At 45.1% G+C, this 26,718-nt stretch overlaps 1 protein-coding gene across 1 annotated transcript in view; it reads left to right on the top strand.

Annotated features, from left to right (window-relative positions):
* LOC144891247 (uncharacterized) overlaps positions 1-24,268 on the top strand; it is a 68,360-nt gene extending 44,092 nt beyond the window's left edge. The window contains exon 3 of the mRNA XM_078773655.1: positions 23,935-24,268. Within this exon, the coding sequence (XP_078629781.1) occupies positions 23,935-24,268 (334 nt within the window). The remainder of the gene's footprint in view (positions 1-23,934) is intronic.
* The last annotated feature ends 2,450 nt before the right edge of the window (positions 24,269-26,718 follow it).

Genomic DNA, 26,718 nt, shown 5'->3' with positions numbered 1-26,718 from the left:
TCAGACATTCTGCATCCCCAGTCGTTCGATTTACGACAACATTTTTTTCGTGCGGGATTTAATGTATGCTCGCCATGACCAAAATGATTTCGGAATATGTTTTCTAGACTTTGAAAAAGCCTTTGACAGCATTGACCATGTTTTCTTGTGCCATGTTCTTGAAGCATGTGGGTTTGGGGTAATTTTCAGGGCCTTTATAGCTCTATTGTACACTGACATCTCCAGTGTAATTAAGGTGAACAATGAACTGGTTCCTCCCATAAAGGTTCAGAGGGGGGTACGGCAGGGTTGCCCAGTCTCAGGTTTGCTTTTTGCGTTAGCAATGGAGCCATTTCTTTGCACACTGAGAAAGAATATCTCTGGCCTGACCTGTTTTCCTGGAAGCCCACCAATGACTATATCGGCCTATGCAGATGATGTTTGCGTCATCATAAAAAACCACCAAGACATTGTTGCTCTTGTAAAGTCCTTAAGAACCTTTTTCATGGCTTCATCTCTGAAGGTTAATTGGACGAAAAGCAAAGCTCTTTGGGTGCCATACCTTAATAGCTGCCTACCTGTCTCAACACATCTGCCTGCTCTTCCAGAAAACTTGGAGTGGAAAACAGATGGTGTTGATTACCTTGGTGTGTCCCTGGGCTCGACACAATTTGAGAAAAGGAATTGGGAAGGTGTGACTGGAGAAATAGACAGGAGGCTGAACCTCTGGAAAAGAGCCCTACCGCACCTCTCATTTAAGGGCCGAGTCTTAGTGGCAAACAACTTGGTTGCTACAACGTTGTGGCATCGCTTTATTTGCCTGCAACCACCAGAAGCACTGCTGGACAGGATACAGGCCAAACTTGTGGACTTTTTTGGGGGAGGCCATCATTGGCTGCGGCCAAGTGTAATATGCCTTACTTCATCTGAAGGTGGTCAGAGCCTTGTTCACGTGAGATCCCGTCTCATGGCTTTTCGCCTGTGCTCCATTCAACGCCTCCTATTTGGTGAAAACCTGCCAAACCATGCCTTGGCTTGCCATATTTTACAGCAGGCGGGTAGACTCGGCTATGGTCTCGAAGTATTCCTGACTCACCTCAAGTACGTGAATACATCAACGCTCCCCATATTTTACCAGAGCCTTTTCAGTGCCTGGGAAAGACTTTCCGTGAGCCGTAAAGCGGACACTTACTCCCCAGGGATGTTCGAGGTTGAACTCCTGTTCTTCAATCCTCTCTTCCCTGATGTTCCCAAGAGTCGTCATTTGTGCCAACGCTTTATTGAGGCAGGCATAAACAAAGTATGGCACCTTCGGCCAAACTCCGGTGTCGGGTGGAGGAATGTGGAGGAAATTTCGACCTTGACGGCGATTCGGTCCAAGAGGACAATTGGAACGATTTTAAGGAAAGTTGTTCAAAAACGTCATCAGCTACAGAAACTTTGGACTCGGAATACTTGTGGACACCCCAACGAGTCCCCGTTTCCGAAACTGATTTTTGACTGCTTTCCCAAGGAACTTCCACCTGTTAGCACAGGCACAAGTGTATTGCATGCTGAGAGCAGCAAGAGCCTGTATAGGTGGTGGTTATCTCAAGTTATTGGTATTCCTCCGCTAAATGGAGTAGCACGATGGAAGAGGCTACTCCCTGCCGGGCCCCCCAATGAACCTGTATGGGAATCAATGTATAGTAAGCTGATCAACAAAAGAACAGGTGATCTTCAGTGGCGCCTTGCCCACTGGATCACCCCATGTAATACATATGTATGGAATTTTGCCCCAATATCTGCATGTTGCCCCTTTTGTTCTGTAAATGAGGATGTTTTTCATTTTTTTATTGGTTGTGAAAGACTTTTTCCTTTATTTGAATGGTTAGACTTTGTGTCGTTCAAAATGAATTTCAGATTTACTTTTCGATCCTTTATTTTTGGGCTCAAAAAGAGACGGCAACACAACAAGGAATATGAACTGTTGTGCTTTTTTGTAGCTACAGCAAAGCTTGCTACTTACCTGTCCAGAAAGGAGAAGGGGAATGGTAGGCCCATTCATCAATGCAAGGTCATGACGTTTTTCAATGCACTGTGTGCTGCAAGGCTAAAACATGAGTTTGAGTTTTCCAAGAGCATGGGCGAAATTGATGGATTTGTGGAAAAATGGTGTTTGAAAAGTGTCTGTGAAGTCCGCCAAAACGAGTTGGTATTATTTTTCTCTTGATTGTTCATAATTTCTACAATTCATAGTATTGCTGCAGAAGATTGCACTTGTTTTCGGTAAAAGTTGATCTGATCAACGCATATATCTGTATTGTTTCCTCGCTTCATCGTTTTCTCTTGTTTTTGGCTTTGTTGATTTTATACACTGTACATCCATGCACTTTATAATTTTTGGAATAAAAGGACGTCAAAAGTCAAAGTCTCTCTCTCTCTCTCTCTCTCTCTCTCTCTCTCTCTCTCTCTCTCTCTCCCTCTCCTCTCTCTCTCTCTCTCTTCTCTCTCTCTCTCTCTCCTGTCTCTCTCTCTCCTCTCTCTCTCTCTCTCTCTCTCTCTCTCCCCTGTGTCTCTCTCTCTCTCTCTCTCTCTCTCCTGTGTCTCTCTCTCTCCTCTCTCTCTCTCTCTCTCTCTCTCTCTCTCTCTCTCTCTCTCTCTCTCCTGTCCTCTCTCTCTCTCTCTCTCTCTCTCTCTCTCTCTCTCTCTCTCTCCTCTCTCTCTCTCTCCCTCTCTCTCTCTCTCTCTCTCTCTCTCTCTCTCTCTCTCTCTCCTGTCTCTCCTGTCTCTCTCTCTCTCTCTCTCTCTCTCTCTCTCTCTCTCTCTCTCTCTCTCTCGCCCCCTGCTGGCCGTTCGTGTGTTGGGCGTGGCAAGATGGCGTGCACTCGTGTTCGTGTGCCGTAGCTCTGTGCTTATGTTGGTTTCCCCCCCCCCCCTCCCCATGCCTTTTTTTCCCATCGTGCTTTTGTCGTGTTCTTTGTTACCACCTGTCCCTCTTTTCCCTCCCTTGAGACAGAGAGAGTGAGAGAAGAGCCCAAAGGTGAGAGCAGACCCGTTCGGTTCAGTTTACCTGCTCCGTCGGTGCTGTTTACCTTACTCGCGTCGTGAGAACTTTATTATTTATTATTTCATTTCGACTTAATTTATTTTTGTGTCCTTTCCGCCTGGTCAAGGTGGAAAGGTGAGACATCGCCGTTATGGCGAGTGTTCGTGCATGGCAGGAAGGGTTTGAAACCCTAACAAGGAAGCATGCTTTCGTGTGTGTCCCTCCCGGAGGTGTTCCTACCGAGGACATTATCCTAGCTGTAGGGAATGTTATCGGTGATGGAAATGTCCACGCCACGTCGCGGATGAACCAAAAGTTTGTTGTTTTCGTGTCAGACGAGAAGTTCGTGCATGATGTTGTTAGTACCGGTCTGTCATTGAAAGGTGGGCAGTTCGTCATGGTTTCCCCGATGGACACACCGGCGATTAAAGTTATTATTTCAAATGTCGCTCCGTTTATCACAGATGATAAGTTAATGGCTGTTCTGACCCGGTATGGAACTGTTGTTTCCCGAATCTCGATGATTCCCCTGGGATGTCGGGATGAACGAGTGAAACATGTTATGAGTTTCCAGAGACAAGTATTCATGGTGCTTCCTGATCGCGGCGACGATACAGGACTAAACATCTCGTTTAAAATTTCGGTAAATGATCGTCAATATCAAATGTATGCTTCGTCAGGCACCTTAACGTGCTTCCTTTGTGGAGCCTTCGGACACGTTAAAAGGTTTTGTCCCAAAGCATCTTGTACGAAGTGCGGCAAATTGGGACACACCAATGTGGGCTGTAAAAAAGAAAACGCCCCGACCGTGCTTCCTCACGCCTCGACCGTGCTTCCTCACGCCTCGACCGTGCTTCCTCACGCCCCGACCGTGCTCCCCGACACTCAAACCGTGCTCCCCGACGCTCAAACCGTGCTTCCTGGTGCTCAAACCGTGCTACCTGAAGCCCTGACCGTGCTTCCCGACGCCCCAAATGTGCTTCCTGATGTCCCAACTGTGCTTCCCGAGGTCCCGACTACGCTTCCCGAAGTCCCAACCCTGCTACCTGAAGCCCCAACCGTGCTACCCGAAGCCCCAACCGTGCTTCCCGAAGCCCCGACTGTGCTTCCCGACGCCACGACTGTGCTTCCCGATGCCCCGACCATGCTTCCCGACGCCCCGGTACTACCCAAACCCAGTGAGATGGCACTTGGTGATGCTAGTACTGCTGGCGAACCCATGAATGAAGAACTTGTCATACTGACCATAAAACGGAAAGCACCACTAACAAATAGCCCCGATGGTGCGATAAAGAAGGCTGTCTTGGGCAGAGACACTGTCTCTGCAAAAGAGGGCAAAACGTTTACAGCAAACGAAAATATCGAACGCCAAAGTGGAAAAGAGGATGTTACTGATTTCCCAGGCTCTGAGAATAAAGCCTACATTGATCCGAACAATGCGGCCATTTTTGAGCCTGAACGTGAAGCCCTACCGGTCCCCCCTCCAGTAGCTGAGCGGACTGGTGACCAAACAAATTGCTCTGTCTTACAAACAGAAATCGTAACCCCGGCTACGCAGAGATCTGCAGCCATTTGCCAAAGCACACATAAAGAAAGTAAGCACCAGTCTGCTCGTGAGTGTGTACCAGAGTACCCAACGAAATCTCAGGAGATGCCTCCAGAGGAGCTTGTGAGAGCTGCAAGTAAGGCCCAAGATCCAGGCGGGACATTATCAGACCTGTCAGAGTCTGAGGACGAGGTGGAAGTGACTGAGCTGTCACAGTCATCAGCATCTCAGTCACAGATACCCCCCCAACACATCGTGTCGTTTCTAGCCGAAACGTACAGACAGCGTAACATAGTCATAAAAGACTATTTTGACGATTTGGTTGCATTCATCCACACTGCAAAATCCATAATTAAAACGCCTGAACAATTTGACCTGAATAAGTCACAATACCACAGGTTAAGAAAATTCATCACACGTGCAGGTGTAGAGTGTTCCCAGCCACAGGCTGATTTCATCAATACAGGATGAAAACTATAAAACTTGCAACTTTAAATATTAACGGTGGTGGTGCTAGCCACCTTCGCCAGGTTCAAGTAAAAAACATATTTCAACGGAAAAAGGCGGATGTGATCTTACTTCAAGAAACTCACATCACACCAAATGTGGAACATAACTGGCATCAACTTTTTAAGAGCCAATGCTATTTCATCAATTTATCAGCTTCATCTGCTGGAATCGGCTTCTTGCTGAAGCCAGGCCTCGTGTGTGAGTCATGCCATTTTCAGGAGGTAATAAATGGTCGGCTTAGCTCTCTCAAACTAGTAAGCCATAACTTCCATTACACCATTTTTAATGTGTATGCGCCAAGTGATAGCGTAGAGCGTAAGTCCTTCTTCACCTCAATGATAAATCACTTAAGATCGGTTGATTTTGATCATTGTGTGTGTGTCGGAGGTGATTTCAATTGCACCTTCGACCCATCGGTTGACAGAAACTCTGTCGAACCCCATCCTGAGTCCCATGTACACTTATCCAATTTTTTTAGCACAATGGGCTTCGTTGATGTTTGGCGGTTGCACCACCCAAACACATCCCAGTACACCTGGTGTCGATGCGCCAATAGTCGAGTATCCTTGGCAAGGCTTGACAGATGGTACATCAACGTACCCTTTAAAAATACTGCGGTTTCTTCAAATCTTTTCCCTTCCGTGTTTTCAGACCATCATATGGTAACCCTAAACCTTTCCTTTCCCCAACCCGCAAATAGGAGCGCTTATTGGAAGTTTAATGTTAGACTTCTAGAAGATGGTATGTTTAAAGAAGCCTTTCGTGTTTTCTGGGCAAGTCTAGTAGCAAAGAAATCTTCCTTTTCTTCATCCAGCATATGGTGGGATAACATGAAATCTCAAATTCGGGTTTTTTGTCAATGTTTCCAATCACACAGCACAAACGACAAGCACATTACAATGGCCCGGTTGGAATTGGATATTCTACAATTGGAGAGTAAATTGGCTCATGAAAATAATGACGCCAATTACCGGTTATTGCTTGTAAAGAAAGCTCTTTTAAGGGAGTTAGTTCAAGAGAAAGCAGCCGGTACATTAATTAGACTTAGAATACAGAATGTAAAATTATCAGACACCCCAAACAAGTCTTTCTTTCATTTAGAATCCTTAAGCAAGCCATCACGGCTAATCTCTTCTGTTTTGGACTCAAGAGGCAACGTTGTTGTCAATGAGGATGATGTTAGAATAAACATTATTGAATTCTTTACAAAACTTTTTGAGGAGCAGACTGTTTGTAATGATACAATGATGGATTTAACCTCTCACCTCCCCTCCCTAACTGAGGCTCAACGGTTGGAGCTTGACCTACCAATCACCCTCCTTGAGCTAACCTGTGCTCTTGCTGCCATGGATTCAGGGAAAGCTCCGGGTATTGACGGTCTACCTCCCGAATTATTTCTGACATTTTGGGACCTTTTAGGCCCTGAGTTGCTGAATGTTTTGGACACTTCTATACAGACTGGTATAATGCCGCTGAGTCTAAGAAGAGCCGTAGTGTGCTTGCTCCCGAAAACTGAAGATCCCCGACTTTTGGTGAACTGGCGACCGATCTCCCTGCTGTGCACGGACTACAAGCTTTTTTCAAAAGTACTAGCTAATCGACTAAAAAAGGTTATTGGTGATCTAGTACTACCAGAACAGAGTTACTGTGTTCCTGGAAGATCCATCCATGATAATATTTCTTTAATCTAAAAGGTGGTTTAATCAGAGATCTCATTGATGGTAACCGTGTTAAAGAAGACTTTGGAATGATGTCGCTTGATCTTGAAAAGGCATTTGACAGTATCGACCATAAGTTTATGCATCATGTGTTACAGGTATGCGGCCTCGGAGCAAACTTTCGTTCCTACATTTCCTTGCTATACACAGATGTATTTAGTTTAATTAAGATTAATAATGTGCTGGCTCCCCCCATCAAGGTTCGGAGAGGGGTTTGGCAAGGGTGCCCAGTCTCTGGTTTATTGTTTGCTCTTTCTTTAGAGCCTCTTCTCAATCTACTGAGAAAGAAGATTTCTGGAATAGCACTTTCTCCCATGAGTGCACCGCTAACCCTATGTGCTTATGCGGATGACGTCTGCATCTTTGTAAAAGATAAGGATGATATTGATATCCTTGTTGAGTGCCTATCAAAGTTTCACGCTGCCTCCTCTTTAAAAATCAATTGGAACAAGAGCAAGACATTATGGATACCCTCCCCTTATCGCAACCTTCTTCAGCCTGTACCACAGCCGCCCCCATCCCTCCCCGCAGGGTTGCAGTGGGGAAGTGAGGGAATTAAGTACTTGGGCATATTCCTTGGTTCCCCACAGTATGCTCAGAGAAATTGGGACGGGGTAATTGAGCAAGTGGGAGAAAGATTGAACCGATGGAAAAGAGTTTGACCTCATTTGTCCTTCAAGGGCCGTGTGCTAGTGATCAACAACTTAGTTGCCACAATGTTGTGGCATAGGTTCATCTGCCTGCAACTGCCGGAGGCCCTACTCAAAGCACTCCAGGGCAAACTGGTGGAATTCTTCTGGGGAGGCTACCACTGGATACGACCCGATGTGATATGCCGCCCCTCGGCTGAGGGTGGCCACAACCTCGTCGACATCAAAGCCCGCCTAATGGCCTTCCGGCTGCGGTCCATTCAACGTCTCCTCTACATGGAACATCTGCCAGGCCGGCTCCATGCACACCTTGTACTGCAGCGAGCGGGTAGGCTCGGGTACGGGTTTGAACTTTTTCAAATGAACCTCCAACATGTCGACACATCGGTTCTCCTTGCTTTTTACCAAAGCCTCATAAATGCCTGGCAGAGCCTTTCTGTGAGTCGTCAGGCGGACACATATGTAACGAAAATGCTGGCACATGAGCCTTTGTTCTATAACCCTCTCTTTCCCGACATTCCAAAGAGTCGAGATTTTTGCCAACACTTTATAGCAGCTGGCATCGTGAAGGTGCGGCATCTCAGACATGACTCAGGGTATGGTTGGAAATCCATAAGTGAAATCGCCGACCTGACAGGGATTTGGTCCCATAGGATGATTGAAAAAATTTTGAGGAAAATGATTCAGGTGGGACGGCAACTTGGCCTAACTTGGACTCGAGGTACAAAAGAAGATCTAAATGAGCCGACAGTGCCTAAATTGATTGTTGAACCCATTCAAAATGATTTGCCCCCTGTTAGCGATGGGTCAAAGCTTTTCCAGACAATGGACAGCAAGGGCATCTACAAGATGTGCCTCAAGCTGTTAAATGGGAACCCTTCGTTAAATGGAGTTACGCGATGGAAAGGATTGTTACCCGGAGGACCCCCCTCCGAACCTATCTGGGAAGCCATGTATAGTGAGCCCACATCCAAAAGAACAGGTGATCTCCAGTGGCGTTTGGCCCACTGGATTGTTCCCTCCAACACGTTTATTAGACATTTTTCTCCTGTATCTGTTTGTTGTCCCTTCTGTACAGTCAATGAGGACTTGTTTCATGCATTCATAGACTGTATCCGATTATTTCCTTTGTTTCATTGGTTGAATTACATTGCGCATGAAATGCATGTTACTTTTTCTTTGAGAAATTTCGTCTTTGGTTTTGCTCCTAAACAGAATCCTGCATCTAACCTGTTTAGTTTCCTCATAGCAACTGCGAAACTTGCTGTTTATTTGACAAGAAAAGACAAACTATCTGGCAAACCGATAGAGCACTGCAATATCATGTTGTCTTTTAAGGCATTAGTCTCAGCAAGATTGAAACTGGAGTTCACCCTTTCCAACGAGGCCGGAAATTTTCAAAACTTTGTTGATACTTGGTGTGTTTTGTGAGGTTAAAGAAAACGAATTTAGAATACTGTTGTTAGATACTGATTGTTTCTTATTTGATGATCATTGGGTGCTTCTTCCTTTTTTTTTCTTTTTTCCTTTTGTTGGCATTATTGATTTCATTGCAAAACGTGTATATTGTTACTTTTATATTTTTGTAATAAAAGGACTAAAAAGTCAAAGTCTCCTTTGTATATATCTATCTATCTATCTATCTATCTATATCTATCTATCTCTCTCTCCCTCTCTCTCTCTCTCTCTCTCCCCCTGCAGGCCGTTTGTGGTGGGCGTGGCGTCATGGCGGCTGTGAGCAACTGCTCTGTGTTGTAGTGAGTTCTTTGTGAGTTTTCCTCCTCTCCTGCCCTCCCCTGCCCCCCTCCCTCTCCTTTCCATCCTGTGTACTTTGGCATTTTGTTTTCATCCTTTCTATACCTTTGTCTTCAAGAGCGAGAGGTTTGAGAGCGGACCCATTTTGGGTGCGGCCTACCGGCTTCGACAACGCTTTGTAAGCCTTTTTGTGCTTATAATGCACGTTTATTATTTATTCTAGTTTGATTTATTTCGTTTTGGTACCTACTTGTCCGGTTCGGACAAGTGGGGGGGGGGGTGTTAATTCGCTGGGATAGCGAATACACGCTCTCGGTTAGAGGCGTTCGACAACTTAACAAGGAAGCATGCATTTGTGTGTGTTCCACCCGAAGGAACTTCCACTGAGGACATTGTTTTGTCGGTGGGGAAAATAATCGGTTGTGAAAATGTACGAGCAGCGTCGAGAATGAATCAAAAAGTTGTTGTATTTGTGTCCGATGAAAAATTTGTTCACGATGTTGTAAGTGCGGGTTTAACCACAGAGACAGGTCTCTTTGTCTTGGCGTCGCCGATGGACACTCCGTCGATGAGTGTCGTCATATCTAACGTACCCCCATTTATAACCTGCAACCAGCTGATGTCCGTTTTGTCCCGATACGGAACAGCTGTGTCAAAAATCACAATGATTCCGCTCCGGTCTCAGGATGAACATGTTAAACACGTGATGAGCTTCAGACGGCAGGTGTATATGGTGCTTCCGGACTGAGGCGATGACACGGGGTTAAACATCACGTTCAAGGTAAAGGTGAACAACCATGAGTACCAGATGTATGCGTTATCGGCCTCATTAACATGTTTTCAGTGCGGAGCTTTTGGCCATGTGAAAAGGTTTTGTCCGAAGGTATCGTGTGTAAGGTGTGGTGAAGCAGGTCATAGTGACGCTGATTGTAAAAGAGATAACACCCCGGTCTCTAACGTACGAAACAACGTAAACCGAAATACCCGAACGGTTCCTACCGACGCTCCCTCGCACTCGAGGAGTAGGGATAATACTCCTGTTCGTCTTAGTGAAAACGGCAACACCGCTGATTCGGTAAATAATGAAATAACCCCAGATAACCCACCTGTGGTGGCAGATGCTACGTGCAGTGAGGAGTAGGAAGAAAATCCCATTGTGGTGACAAAGAAACGAAGAGCACCTGGTGCTTGTAACTCCAACATTACTTTGAAAAAGGTAGTGTTGGATAAAGAGAGTGTGGGTGCAGACGCCCTGGAACGTCTTTCTCAGGTGTCCACAAGCTGTGTTGACACCAGGGAGAAGGAACATGAAATAATTAATTATGAAACATTATCGGGCAGCACCGAAAGCCTGGGAGAAAAAGTAGCGGGTGAGACTAAAGATGATGGTGAGCCCATTAGTGAGCCGCCACCTTCACTACCTGCTGAGACCGAGCGGATTGGGAATGTCTCAGCCCCAAGCTCCTCTTTACCCCTGCAAGATCTAAATCATGACACTGGTTCGTCAACTGAGCCAGTGAACATCTCCCTGCAGGAGGGTGAAGCCGTGATTTCAGCTCCTGCTGAATGTCCCGGGTACCAGAGTGAGGATGACTCTACCATAGAACATTCCAGCAAATCTTCGGACTTGGCTGGAATCAAAATGGGGACTGGGCAGACTGATATATGAGACCCGGGCGGAGCTGTTTCTGATTTGTCAGATTCAGAGGATGAAGTTGAGATGACTGAGTTGTCTCAATCTTCATCAGATCAGTCATCCATAGCCCCTCAACTCGTTATTTCTTTTCTGAATGACACCTACCGACACCGAAATGTGATTGTAAAAGATCATTTTCCTGATTTAATTTCATTCATCCAGGCTGCAAAGGACATAATTAGGAGGCCGGATGAATTTCATTTAACAAGGTCGCTGTTTCATCGGCTTAGAAAGGCTGTTACAAAAGCAGGGAGCGAGATTTCCCAACAACCGCTCACGCCTTTTGATAATCCATGAAAAAAATCACCTTTGGAACCTTAAATATGAATGGCGGAGGTGCAAGCCAAAACCGCCAGGTTCAGGTGAAAAGTTTATTTGAGCGCAAGAAAATTGATGTACTCTTACTCCAGGAAACCCATATAATTCAAAATGGGGAGTATGACTGGTGTCGCCTCTTTAAAGGACAATGTTTTTTTAGTAACATGTCTTCTTCTTCTGCTGGTGTAGCCTTTTTACTCAGACCAGGCCTAGTACCTGAGTCATGCCTCTTCCAGGAGGTGATTAAAGGCCGGTTTATTTCATTGGAACTGGTCATTAATAATTTTCGGTTTACACTATTCAACGTTTATGCACCAAGTGAGAGTGTGGAACGAAGAGCTTTCTTTTCATCTTTAATTCGACACATGCAGTCGATAGATCTCAATAATTGTATTTGCATGGGGGGTGACTTTAATTGCACCTTTAAACCCAGTATAGACCGAAATACAGCAGAACCTCATCCCGAAGGTAGTACTGATTTGTTAAATTATTTTTCGGCAGTGGGTGTGCTAGATGCATGGAGACTGCATTACCCCAACAAATCTGAGTATACATGGGGACGATGTGCCAATGGGAGAATGACTTTCGCTAGACTTGACCGTTGGTACATAAACTCACAGTTCAGGAATGCGGTTATCTCTCCAAATCATTTTCCATCTTTGTTTTCTGATCATCATTTAGTTACCATGGGCCTCTTTTTCCCTCAACCCTTACGCAAAAGTGCATACTGGAAATTCAATACCAGTCTTCTCGAAGATGCTTTGTTTAAAGACGCCTTCCGTGCTTTTTGGGTCATCCAACTTTCAAGAAAGCCCTCTTTCTCTTCTTTAGCATTATGGTGGGATAACACAAAAGCTCAGATTAGAGTGTTTTGTCAGCAGTTTGTTTCAAATGATACTGACGTAAAAAAATATAACAATGGCTTGTTTAGAAGCTGATATTATACGGTTAGAGTGTAAACTAGCTAAAGATAATATCAGAAGAGACCACAGGTTATTGGTTGAAAAGAAGGCTCAACTGAGAGAGCTGATTCAGGAGAAAGCAGCAGGCCTGTTAATCAGATTAAGAATAAACAATTTAAAGGTATCAGACACCCCGAGTAAATCTTTTTTCCAAATGGATTTTGTAAATAAGTCACCCAAAACCCTTTTCTCTGTACAAGACTTTAGGGGAAACATGGTTGCCAACCCTGGAGATGTAAGGTTGTGCATTAGAGAGTTTTTTTCAAAAGTTTATGCAAAACAAAATGTTTGTGAGCAAACCATGGAATTTTTAACTTCTCACCTTTCATCCCTAACTGAGCCTCAGTGCCTGGGCCTGGATTCAACAATTACTTTGCCTGAGCTAACGCAGGCCCTAAGTGAAATGGACTCGGGGAAAGCTCCTGGGATTGACGGCCTACCGACAGAATTTTTCTTGGCTTTTTGGGACCTTTTGGGCCCTGAATTATTGAATGTCCTGGAATCATCCTTGGTGCTTGGAGAACTCCCACTAAGCTTCAGAAGAGCAGTGGTGTTGCTGATTCCAAAGACTGGGGATCTACGACAGATAAAGAATTGGCGGCCGGTCTCGTTATTATGTACGGACTACAAAATATTGTCGAAAGTGTTGGCCAGTCGGTTGAAGACGGTAATCGGTGACCTAGTCCACCATGATCAGAATTACTGCATCCCAAACAGATCTATTTATGATAATATTTTTTTGATTAGAGATTTAATGGAATGTGATTGCTTGGAAAAAGATTTTGGGATAATATTCCTTGATTTGGAAAGGGCTTTTGACAGTGTGGATCATGTTTTTTTGTATCGTGTGCTAGAAGCATGTGGCTTTGGTGTCAATTTTAGGGCCTACGTGACTTTGTTGTACAACAATATATTTAGTTTATTTAAAATAAATAACGAACTCAGCTCTCCGGTACAGGTTCCAAGAGGGGTGAGACAAGGATGCCCGGTTTCTGGGTTGTTATTTTCCTTGGTAATGGAATCACTCCTAATTTTATTTAGGAAAAATATTTCAGGAGTGACAGTATCCCCTGGGAGTCCTTCAGTAGTTGTATCGGCTTATGCAGATGATGTCTGTGTGGTTGTTAAGAAGGAGAGTGATATCCCAGCACTTGTTGAATGTTTAAATCTTTTTTGCCTCGCTTCTTCTTTGAAGTGTAACTGGGACAAGAGTAAGGCCTTATGGATTCCCTGTCTCAAGAACATTCCACCTGGAAGAGTGCTGGTACCACCTGTGCATCTACCAACAAAGTTAAAATGGGTGGAAGACGGAGTCAAATACCTTGGGGTTTTCCTGGGATCTCCACATTACGTCCTCAAAAATTGGGACGGGATTGTTGAGCATGTCAAAAAAAAAACTGGGACTGTGGAAACGAGCTCTGCCCCACCTTTCCTACAAAGGCAGGGTTCTAGTGGTTAATAATTTGGTGGCTTCTTCCCTGTGGCATAGGTTTATCTGCCTTCAGCCGCCAGAGGCACTACTAAAGGCAGTGCAGAGGCTATTCGTGGATTTTTTTTGGAGTGGTCACCATTGGTTGCTACCAAATGTCATATGTAGCCCCTTGTTTGAAGGTGGCCAGGGACTGATCGACATAAAAAGTCGTATCATGGCTTTTTCGGCTGTGTACCATACAGCAGTTGCTGTACAAGGAACGACTGCCAATCCGACTTCTGGCCTATCACGTGCTGCGAAAAGCAAGCGGGCTCGGATACGGCCCTGAACTTTTCTTAGTCCAACTCCAACATGTCGACACATCTCATCTACCATCATTCTATCAGAGCCTTCTGAATGCCTGGCAAAGCCTTTCGACTAGTCGCCAGCAAGAAACCTATGCTACAAGCATGTTTGTGGAAGAACCCCTTTTTTACAACCCACTGTTTCCTGCAATTCCAAGAAGCCGAGACTTTTATCAACACTTTATTACAGCGGGCATAATCAAAGTGTTGGACCTCCGCCATGATTCTGGTTGGGGGTGGAAGACGGTGCAAGAGATAGCTGATATGACTGGAATATGGTCAAACAGAATAATCGGAAGAGTACTAAAGGAAATAGTAAAGAAAAGCTTCCAACCTGGACTAAGATGGACCCAGGAAGTTTTGGTGACATCCAATGACTGGCATTTTCCTGGTTTATTGGTACAGCCTAGTCACGGAGACTTGCCCCCAATTAGTGAGGGACAAAACATTTTTCAGAAATGCAGTAGTAAAGACCTGTATCGGTTATGCACTGCAGTTCTGCTTGGGAACTCACCGTTAAATGGAGTGGCCAGGTGGAAAGGGCTAATGCCGGAAGGACTCCCATCTGAGCCTGTATGGGAATCAATATACAGTAAGCTGGTAAGCAAAAGGACAGGTGACCTCCAGTGGCGAATGATACACTGGATCATTCCGTCTAATAAATTAGTGAGTCATTTCGCGCCCACATCTATGTGTTGCCCGTTCTGTGTTTACACAGAGGATGTGTTCCATGCGTACGTTGATTGTGCAAGGCTTGTGCCTTTATTTCAATGGCTGAACTACATGGCTGGAAAAATGAAGATCACTTTTTCTCTGCGATCATTTATTTTTGGTTTCAATGATATGAAAGAACATGTACATATGTTGTTTTTGTTTTTACTGGCCACGGCGAAAATGGCAATTTATTTATCGAGGAGGGAAAAACTGAAAGGAAAGCCGATTGGGCAATGTGATGTCTTGTTCTTTTTTAATGCCTTGACATCTGCAAGACTCAAACTTGAATTTTGTGATTCTGAAAGGAAGAAATGTATTGATGAGTTTATGAACATCTGGTGTTTTGATGGGATCTGCATGGTGCAGGAGAATGAATTAATGGTATATTTGTAGGTTTGTTTGGATTGATTCAGTTTGTGGTCGGTTTTTCTGTTGTTGTTTTTCTTTTCTAGTTCATTGTACTGTTTTGATTTCCTGTCATTATCTCTTTTTCTTTTCTGTATTTTTGATTATTGTGCCTGTATTGAATAGTATTCTTCACCGACTGGCTTGTATTTTTATATTTTTGTAATAAAAAGTCTAAAAAGTCTCTCTCTCTCTCTCTCTCGCCCCCTTCTGGATGGTTGTGAGTCGTGCGTGGGTGTGGTAATCATGGCGGCTGTGGGTGTTGAGCTGTGAGTACGGTGCTGTGTTGTTGATCTTTCCTATCCTCCTTTTACTCCATTTGTGTCCTTTGTACGAGTTTGTGAAGTTTCTCCATGTTTCCCTTCTGCTCTTGAGACAAGAGAGGGAGAGAGAGAGAGTACGGTAACGGTTAGCCACCTGTATTAATTTATAACGTGGGTTGGTTATATCGTGCCGATTATTTATTTATTTACTTATTTAACTAATTTTGATTTGTTTGGTTAGTTTATTGCATTGTTACTGTTTAGTTTGTTTAGTTTATTGCCGATAAATGGCTAATAGGAATAGTCAAAGGACTGCTGATCGTGTTAGTGATGAGGTGTTATCGCGTAAGCACGGGCTGTGCCTTGTTCCGCCGGAAGACGTGCAAATGGACGATGTTCTACTTGCAATCGGGGATTTGATCGGGGTAAATAACATTCGTGCTGCGTCTCGAATGAACCACAAAGTGGTGGTTTTCGTGTCACAAGTTAGCCTTGCAGACATCGTGGTGCAAAACGGGTTAACGTTGGGGAATGACCAATTTGTCCCAGTATCGTCCATGGACACGCCGGCGGTTAAAGTTATTTTAAGTAACGTTCCGCCCTTTCTGAGGAATGAAGAAATCCTACGTAAATTAGGGGAGCATGGGACTGTCGTCTCACGAATTATCACGGTCCCCCTGCGAACCAGGAACGGAAGGCTGAAGCATGTAGAGTCGTTTAGACGTTTCTGTTTCGTCGTACTAAAGGATGAGGCAAAACAGCTGAACATATCTATAAATTTTAAAATAGGAGATCATGATTACCGGATCTTTGCAGCTACTGAGACCTTGATTTGCTATACATGTGGGCCATACGGACACACTCGGCAGTATTGTCCTGATGTGAGGAAGAGTTATGCCACAGCAGCTGGGGCAGGCCCCCCTCCCCCTGTAAATGACTTGAACGACCCTGTAGATGAGCCAGGTGTCGAAAAAAGGTCAACACCAGAATACGAGGGTGCGGGTGACAGTGGTGCTAGTGGAGACTGGAGAAGCCCATACAGTAGTGGAGCAACCATATGTGGAGGAGAGGCTGCAACCTCAAGAACAAAGGGACTTCGAGGAGGTGAAGCTGATGGAGACCGAGTCGAGGAGAAACTTGAAACGCTCTCTTGCGAGCGATGAGAATGGAGGAAAAGGAAACAAAATGGTTCTCGTGCAGGCAGATGGTAATACAGACCAACCTGATGACCATGAGCAAAATGGTAATGCAATAGGTAGAGATGGGAATCTGCCCATTTCACAGGATGAAGAGAATCGAAGCATTACCGAGCGTGTCACCGTGTGTGATGGTGGACACCCTGCACCATGCGACGAGCAGTTAAGGACCCTCATCTCAACGGAAGATGATGAGAAAGAGATTGATAAGTCGGTGGCAGACAACAACGATGGGGTAGTTGGTGCCATGCAGACGCAACAAAAATACCATGGTGACAATGACACAGATGAGGTGCCAGTGCCTGACACACCACTGGGTGAGAGTGGGGTCGAGGCTGATGAGGAAGGATGCAGTCTTGCTGCCCTGAGTGAGTCTCAGAAGGAGCAGGTGAGGCAAGCAGAGGTGACAAAAGGGAAGGTCATTGATTTCTTAAACGAAACGTTTAGACAACGTCATGTTGTAATTAGAGATCATTTCCCTGATGTTCAAGCTTTCATTAAGGTTTCAAAACCTCTTTTACAGCAAAATGACCCCATGCTCTTGGAGCCTCAATTTCAACGTCTTCGTAAAGCAGTAACAAAGGCGAATAAGGAATTGCAGGCGGATGGTGAGCTACCACCTTAGAATGACAACGCGAGAAATACATATTGCCTCCCTGAACATCAATGGGGGATGTGTCCCGTTACGAAAAATTCAAGCAATCCAGGCAATGGAGAGGGTAAAAGCAGATGTCATTCTATTGCAAGAGACCCATGCCACAAACAATTTGGCAGCTGAATGGTGTAAACTCTTTAAAGGGCAATGGTGGCTGAGTGGGGTTTCCACACCCAAGGCGGGTTTTCGCCTTAAGTCCCAGGCTTCCCACTCAGAGTGTTATTTATAGGGAGGTCCATAAGGCACATTTGATAGCGGTGGAGTTCTACTGCAATACACAAAAGCTTATTATAGTAAATGTGTATGCACCAAGTGAACCTATAGAAAGAAGAACATTCTTTTCCACATTGCGGGACTTTGTAGAGGGGCTGGATCCAGCTGCTCTCACCTGTATCGCAGGGGACTTTAACTGTACAATTGATCCTTCAGTTGACAGGAATGGACATGAACCCCACGGCGCTTCTGCAAAGGTGTTAGCGAGCCTCATCAAGAACTATTGTTTTGAGGATGTGTGGAGGTTGCAGCATCAAACTTCACGGGCCTACACATGGTGCAGATGTCATGATGGCGTCATATCAAGGGCAAGGCTGGACAGGATCTATATCAATAAGCCAATGCTGAATGTGGTGTCCACTACCCAAATACTCCCAACAGGGTTTTCAGATCATAATTTAGTGGCAATGTCCTTTAAATTACCCCTGACATCAGGAGGTAGCGCGCACTGGTCACTAAATACTCGGTTGTTAAGTGATAAGAAATTTGAAGATGCCTTCCGAACAGTGTGGGGGAAAATCCGATCCTCTAAGCTTGAGCATGCCAACCTTCGCATATGGTGGGACCTTGCAAAGTGTCAAGTTAAAACGTTTTGTCAACAGTATAGTCTGTTTACTACTAAAATGCAAAGTCTCTCAGTTGACTCATTAAAGGCCGAAATTGCAGAATTGGAACAGAATCGTAATGGGGCTGGGAAAGATTTGGGATATGATCAGTTACTATGGACAAAAAGGTCGTTACTGACCGAAATGGTGAGGCAGCGGGCAATGGGTACCTTGGTGCGTATGAGGATGAGTTACTTGACTTTGGATATGCCAAATAAGGACTTCTTTAGTTTGGAGAACTCTGTCAAAAAAGCACAACAGATTCACGGGCTACGTGCTGCTAATGGGTCAATAGTGACCTCCCAACAGGAGATTAAGTCTGTTTTGAAGGGTTTTTATACAAACTTGTACTCCCCCCAGAGCAAAAGTAATGAGATCTTGCAGGAGCTGACTACTGGGCTTCCAAGACTTGAGGAGGACCAGCAACGCACATTGAACATGTCAGTTTCGGCTGCTGAACTTGAAACTGCTATGCGGAGCTTGAAGGATGGTAAAGCCTCTGGGATTGATGGTTTGCCTGGAGAGTTCTATAAGACTTTTTGGAAACTTGTGGGACCTGACCTGCTTGAGGTATTTGATGAATGCCTTCATGTTGGAGAGCTTCGCCTGTCCTGCAGAAGAGCAGTCATGTGCCTGGTGCCAAAGGCTGGGGACACTCAACTAGTCAAGAACTGGTGGCCTGTCTCATTGCTGTGTGCGGATTACAAGCTTTTGTCAAAGGCTTTAGCAAACCGTTTGGGAACTGTGATCAGCTCTATTGTGCACCCTGACCAGACCTACTGTGTACCAGGAAGGTCAATTTATGACAATATTTTTTTGATAAGGGATATTATTTCTTGTAATAAGTACTTGCGTGCCAGTTTGGGGTTGTTGTTTCTTGACCAAACAAAGGCTTTTGATCGTGTTGATCATACATATTTGTTTTCTGTTCTGGAGCGGATGGGTTTTGGCGAAACTTTCATTTCCTATGTTAAGCTGTTATACACTAACACCTTCTGCATGATGAAAGTAAACAATAGTTTATGTCCCCCTTTTCCTTTCCGACGGGGTATCCGTCAAGGTTGTCCCCTTTCTGGACTTCTGTATATAATTGCCCTTGAACCACTCTTAGCATCCATCAGGCAGCGAATAACTCAGGATGTGGGAGCCGTTTTTAGTTCAAGATTTGTGGTCACAGCTTATGCTGATGATGTATGTATTCTGATTAAAGGCCCAAGTAGTGTTGCTGCCGTGCAGCGTTGCCTTAAAGACTACTCTGCGGCCTCTTCTGCCAAAGTAAATTGGGGCAAGAGTGTAGCCTTATGGTGCGGTTCAGATAACCTTTCTTTAACACTGCCACCGTCACTTCCACATAATTTAGAGTGGAAAACAGATGGGGTCAAATATCTTGGTGTCTATCTCGGCAAGAAGGAAGTAGAAATGAAGAACTGGGAAGGAATGATTGAACAAATTACACACCGGTTGAAACGATGGGAAGGACTGCTGCGATCTCTTTCTTACAAAGGCCGCACTCTTGTTATAAATAACTTGATAGCAGCAAGATTATGGCATAAACTAATTGCCTTGCAGCCACCCAAGGAGTTGATACCAGCCATCCAGCAGGTCTTGGTCAATTTCTTTTGGAATGGATACCACTGGCTTTGGCCGCAAATACTGTACCATCCTCGGAAGGAGGGTGGACATGGAATTGTGGATGTGTCCACCCGGCTTATGGCTTTTCGCCTACAGTCTGTGCAACGTCTGTTGTATGCTGAAGAGCTGCCCTGGCGCTCATTTGCGTTTTGCTTGTTGCAACAAGCGGGAGGCCTGTGTTATGATAGGCACTTGTTCCTGGTGAACCTTGACCGTGTCAACTTAGTTTCAATCCCAATTTTTTATCAGGGTTTGCTGAGAGTTTGGAAAGGTTTTGGGGTTCATCGTTGCCTTGAGGCTTATAATTGCCGGATGTTTATCCAAGAGCCTATTTTCTATAACGGTTTTTTTCCATGCATTCCTCATAGTCCAACTTTGATTAGGAAATTTACTCAAGGAGGAATTGGCAAAGTTTGTGAACTGAGGGATACATCTGGGACAAAATGGATGTTTGCTGGCAGGGTGGCGGCCATTCTTGGTTTAAGATCCGTGCGTATTGTCAGCCAAATTATATGCATCGTCAAGAGGAAGTTTAAGGAGTTAAATATTGGCTGGGAAGGTATAAACAATGTCGAGGATTTTCGGCTGTCTTTCCCTGAAATTAAGGTGCTCCCAGCTCTCCAGTCAAATGGTGAACTTGTATCTCCTTTTCATTTGGTAAAAAAGGCGGGTATTCACAAGCTCCTTCGAGAAAACCAAGCATCACCCTTCTCCGGAGTGGCGCGAGTGGCCTTGTGGTCAGAAAGGTTAGGGCCAGGGTCTCCTGCCACGCCACTGTGGCCTAATATGTACAAACTACCTATTTACGGGTTCCTCGCAGATATCCAGTGGAGACCAGCACATTGGGCTCTCCCTACGAACACCTTTGTTCATCACCTTGACAGCTCAGTGCCAGTAGCATGCCCCTTCTGTGTCCAGAAGGAGGATCTCTTTCATGCCTATGTGAAATGCGAAAGACTAATACCTCTTTTCTTGATTCTCACACACCTTTTTGATCAGTTGTCTTTTCCTTTTACTTCACACTCTTTTATTTTTGGTGTACCTTTCAGACCCTCCTGCAAGGACTCTGGTGTTCTCCTAAACTTCTTAGTTGCTGTAGCAAATATTCAATATATAAATCAAGGAAAATTAAAATTGATAATGGCATGGGTTTCATGTTGTTCCTATGTTTAATGGGCTGGTGTCTGCAAGAATAAGGTTAGAGTTTGATTATTATGTGGCGAATGAAAATGTCAAACTCTTTGAGTGCAAATGGTTGTATTAATGAAGCATTATGTGTTGTAAATGAATCGAATTTGTACTTTTCTTTTTAACATTAAGAACTGTTGTTTTTATTTTTATTTTTCTCTCCTGTAAAAATGTAAACTTGACCTGGTGTATTTTTTGTGAAATAAATGGTGTTGCAAATTCAATTCTCTCTCTCTCTCTCTCTCTCTCTCTCTCCTGTGTGTGTCTCTCTCTCTCTCTCTCTCTCTCTCTTCCTGTCTCTCTCTCTCTCTCTCCTGTGTGTCTCTCTCTCTCTCTCTCTCTCTCTCTCTCTCTCTCTCTCTCTCCTGTCTCTCCTCTCTCTCTCTCCTGTCTCTCTCTCTCTCTCTCCTGTGTCTCTCTCTCTCTCTCTCTCTCTCTCTCTCTCTCTCTCTCTCTCTCTCTCTCCTGTGTCTCTCTCTCTCTCTCTCTCTCTCTCTCTCTCTCCTCTCTCTCTCTCTCTCTCTCTCCTGTGTCTCTCTCTCTCTCTCTCCTGTGTGTCTCTCTCTCTCTCTCTCTCTCTCTCTCTCTCTCCTGTGTCTCTCTCTCTCTCTCCTCTCTTCTCTCTCTCTCTCTCCTCGCTTCTTCTCTCTCCCTCTTCTCCTCTTTCTCTCTCTCTCTCTCTTCTCTCTCTCTCTCTCTCTCCTGTGTCTCTCTCTCTCCTCTCTTTCTCTTTCTTTCTCTCTCTCTCTCTCTCTTTCTCTCTCTCTCTCTCCTCTCTCTCTCTCTCTCTCTCTCTCTCTCTCTCTCTCTCTCTCTCTCTCTGTCTCTCTCTCTCGTCTCTCAAATTCAACTTTGAGGAATACATTCATTCAATGTTCCAATTGATTGTGATACACATAATTAGTTATGATGTCATCAAACTGGAATAAAAATATATATATCTGCCATAGTCAATCTTAAACATTTTGGAGTGAGGCGAACCAAGGCAGTACAAAAACAAGAAATATGTCGTGCATGGCACGATACTTGCGAAATCCCTAAAATAAGATGTTGGCCTATAATTACCTCAAAAATAATTCATGCTTGAATTCAGTGCCATGGTATGCAAATCCTCTTAAAATTTCAAGTCAATCAGATGAAATTGAGGATTTCAGAATAGTTGGCCTCTGTTGACCTTTTGGCCTTTGTTGACCTCAAAAATACTTGTGGTTGAATTTAGCGACCTGGTATGCTAACCCACTTATAATTTGAAGTCAATCAGATGAAAATTGAGAATTTACAAATTTGGCCTTTGTTGACCTCAAAAATAGTTGGTGGTTGAATTCAGTGACCAGATATGCAAATCCTCTTAAAATATCAAGGCAATCAAATGAAAATTGAGGATTCTCGAAATTCAGCCTATATTGACCATTTGGTCTATGTTGTCCTCAAAAATAGTTGGGGTTGAATTCAGTGACCAGTTATGCAAATCCTCTTCAAATTTCAAGTTAATTGGATGAAAATTGAGGATTTTAGAAATTCAGCCTATGTTGACCATTTGGTCTATGTTGACCTTTTGGCCTATGCTGACCTCAAAAATACTTGGTGGTTGAATCCAGTGACCATATATGAAAATCATATTCAAATTTCAAGTCAAATGGATGAAAATTGAGGATTTTAGAAATTCGAAAAAAGTGGTTTGATGGTGAAAATTCCATGTCAATCGGACCAACGGTTGCCGAGAAAATGAACCCCCAATATGCAGATACGCACCACACATGGCACACCCACGGCACACGGCACACAACTATATGCCCAACCCCGCCCCTCGCTTCGCGAGCGCACGGTAACAACCAACGTTCTTCCAGACGCAGCCTGTCAACCAGCTTTCGTCCGAATCTGTCCACTACTTCCTGAGATGTTCTGCCCACAGACCAAACAGACAGACAGACCGACAGACAGGGGTCTACCTTGTGTTTGAATCCTGATCCCATTAACCTATCATCCCACGTTTCTCAGGCAGGGCGACTCCACCATGTGTAAGCCATCCCTCGGATAGACGTTAAACACACTAATTCTGCCGGAATTGTTCGGTGGTCGTTAAAGGTCCCACGGTGTTCCTGGCAGGCGAGCTATCACCAGCACCCCCGGCCTCAACATGAAAGGGGCACTGAATCAGTGGCACAGCTGCACCTTGTCATCCGAACCTCTGCTCATCTGATTAATCACTAATCACGATTAGGGTGCTCGTGCACGCGCGGAGATTCGAAGCCAGCGTACACAGATCGGGGAGCCAAACCCGGAAGAGGGCTGGGCGTCGAAAGAATTCCTGTCAAGGACGATCGTGCTGCATACCGCTGTGATTGCGCAAATTGTTTAGTCGGTGGGGCAAGTCTCATCAAGGTTGAGCTCTCAGCTCGGGGCCCACGGAGAGGGGCGATTCCAATCAAGGCCGGGCGAGGCGCCGTTCGTTCCGCGGGCACGGAGATAAGCACACTCAGCGTCGAGTGAGCTCCCCGGCCTCGCGACGAACATGTTCTGTTTGCGCGAAACTCAAACCTCGCTTCTACAACCCTCCGATGGGTACTTTGGTCCAAGCCACTAGGCTGTGGGAGAGATTAGCGATGGACTTCAAAGGACCCATGCCGGCTTCACCGGCTTCGAGTAATTCTCGTTATCTCCTCACGATCGTTGATGAGTTCTCTCGATTCCCTTTTGCTTTTCCATGTGGTGATATGTCTGCTGATACGGTTATCCGGTGCCTGCGGAACTTCTTTTATATGTTTGGGAATCCGGCCTATGTGCACACCGATCGAGGCGTGGTGTTCTTGTCCCAGGATGTGAGGAACTTCTTGCTCCAGCATAATGTCGCTTCGAGCTATACTACTCCGTATAGGCCACAGGTGAATGGACAGGTAGCCGCAATGGACAGGTAATGCTTCAATGGCATTATATGTAGGGCCGTTACTCTGAGTCTTAAGTCCCGCGGCCTAGGACGAGACCAATGGGCTTGGTCACTACCCGGGGCATTAAGCTCGATCAGGACTTTATTGTGCACCGCTACAAATCAAACTCTCCATGACCAGATGTTTTGTTACTCGCGGCATTCGGGCAGTACTCGACCTTTACCGGGGCTGGCTTGCTGAGCCAGGACCGGCTTTTCTCAAACGCGCGGTTCGCACGAGTAAATATGACCCGCTTGTGGACAAGGTGCAGGTTCACCAAGCTAATCCCGAGCACGCTCGTGTGTTGTTGCCCAATGGACGGGAGTCTCGGTACGCCACCCTGGCCCCATGCGGGGAAGTTGACGCACCGGCTTATGACCCAGTTGATCCGACAATGGAGCATCTACTGGCTTCCTCACCGCTACATGCACCCGATCCGGCTGGCCCTGTGGGGCCAACACCGTCACCGATTTAGGCGGATACTCCGATGTGGGGGACTCCGGTCTTGGTGATGTACAGTCACATGAAAAAGTATGTACACCCCATATAAAGTTATGACGTTTTCAACTTATTTCAACATACAGCTATTTGATCCTCATTTCAACAATATTGATAGATAAATGTGATATAATATAACAAATATCATGAAACATTTACATTTTGTAGTCCATTGTGTAATTTAAATAAACATAACTGCAAATTTTGCATGTGGAAAAAGTAAGTACACCCTTGGCTCTAATAGGTGGTATTGTCCCCTTTGGCCAAAACAACCTCAAGTAGACGTTTCTTATAACTGCCTACCAGTCTCTGACATCGACTGGGAGAAATTTTTGCCCACTCCTCCATGCAGAATTCTTTCAGCTATGCGATATTTGAGGGGTTTCTTGCATGCACAGCTCGTTTCAAATCCCCCCACAACATCTTGATGGGATTTAGATCCGGGCTTTGACTTGGCCATTCCAGAACCCTCAATTTCTTTCTTTTCAGCCATTCCTTTGTGTATTTACTGGTATGTTTAGGGTCATTATAATGTTGCAAGGTCCACTTTCAGTTGAGCTTCAAATTTCCGACAGATGGCCTCACATTATCCTCAGGCACCCTCTGGTACAATGAAGAATTCATAGTGGATTCTATGATGGTGAGCTGCACAGGCCTTGATGCAGCAAAGCTGCCCCAAACCATAATATTTACACCACCATGCTTTACAGTTGGTATCAGGTTCTTGAGGTCAAATGCTGTCTTTGGCTTTCGTCAAACATGTCTTCTGGTACTGTGGCCAAATAGCTCTACCATTGACTCATCTGTCCAGAGCACATTGTTCCCGAAGTGCTGATCTTTGCCCAGGTGTTCATCGGCAAACTTTAGTCTTGCCCTGATGTTCTTTCTGGACAGCAAAGTTTTCCTCCTGGCACACCTCCCATGCAGATCAAATTTGTGCAGCCTCTTTCTCATGGTAGACTCATGCACTTTGACATCAACAGTGGCAAGACCCACCTGGAGGTCCCGTGATGACATTCTGGTGTTCTTAGAGACTTCTTTCAGCATCTTGCGGTCTGCTCTTGGGCTGGACCTACTGGGGTGGCCTGGCCTGAACAAGTTGGCAGTTGTTTGGAATCTTCTCCACTTGTGGATGATCTTCCGGACAGTCGAATGATTGATTTCACATTGTTGGGAGATCTTTTTAAACCCCTTCCCAGACTCGTAGGCATCTATAACATTCTTTCTGAAGGCCTCAGAGAGCTCTTTTGATCTAGGCATGGTGATGCTGCACACTTCAACAACAAAGAGCAAACCAAACGAAATGTCTGAGGTTTAAATAAGACAGGTTCCTCCAAGATCCTCTCAAACGATGTTCTAATCATTTGCACCTGAGCTGGTGCACCTGATTCTAATTTTAGGTATTTGAAGTAGTGATAAATTTAGGGGTGTGTACCCAGTGTACCCGGTGCTCCGGGTGTGTACCCTGGTTAGAATAGGTACACCGCATCCCTGCGTGTCGTAAGATGCGACAACGAGGGTTGGCATCAGGAAGGGCATCCGGCCATAAAAACATTGCCTCAAAAAGAGAACCATGACAATTACAACAACATATGGGCAGGGTACAGCCCGAAGTGGAGATCGGTTTCTGAGGTTTGGGACATGGAATGTTGGGACAATGACCGGGAGATCAGGAGAAGTGGTGGAAGTATTGATCAGAAGAAGAGTGGACATATGTTGTGTGCAAGAGACGAGGTGGAAGAGAAGTGGTGTGAGAATGGTGAATGGTAAGCAGGGACAGAAATAAAAGTTTGTTTGGCAAGGGTGCCCGGAGGGCGTGAATGGTGTTGGTGTCCTGTTTTCTGAGGAGTTTGTAAACAGTGTGGTGAGTGTGACTAGAGTGAGTGATAGATTGATGATGGTGAAAATGATGATTGGAAAGCTCTTGGTGAACGTCATCTCGGGATATGCTCTGCAGGTTGGTCGGAGCGATGAAGAGAAGGACAAGTTCTGGTGTGCGAAAGAGAAGCTGATGGAAAATGTGAAAGATGAGGAAGTTGTTGTGGTAGGAGGAGACCTAAATGGACATGTGGGAAGGAGTATGGACGGTGTTGAGGGAGTTCATAGGGGTTACGGATATGGTGGGAGAAATGGAGAAGGTGAAAGGATTTTGGAGTTTTCTGATGGAGCTGATTTGTTGATTTGTAATACTCAGTTCCAGAAAGGGGATAATAAGATTGTTACATACATGTCAGGTGGGTCGACAACAACCGTTGACTACCTGATGGTGCGTAGGTGAGATAGGGGGCACCTCCGGGACACAAAGGTGATCCCGGGGGAGGAGGCTGTTTCACAGCACCACTTGGTTGTCTGTGACATAAGGGTGAATGGTGCGAGGAGAGCGAGGAGGGTGAAGAACCAACCGAGAATGAAGGTGTGGAGGTTGAA

This window comes from Myxine glutinosa, chromosome 3, assembly GCF_964187855.1.
Source record: "Myxine glutinosa chromosome 3, kmMyxGlut1.1, whole genome shotgun sequence".
NCBI classification, from domain to species: domain Eukaryota; kingdom Metazoa; phylum Chordata; class Myxini; order Myxiniformes; family Myxinidae; genus Myxine; species Myxine glutinosa.
This window is presented reverse-complemented; position numbering and strand designations above follow the sequence as displayed.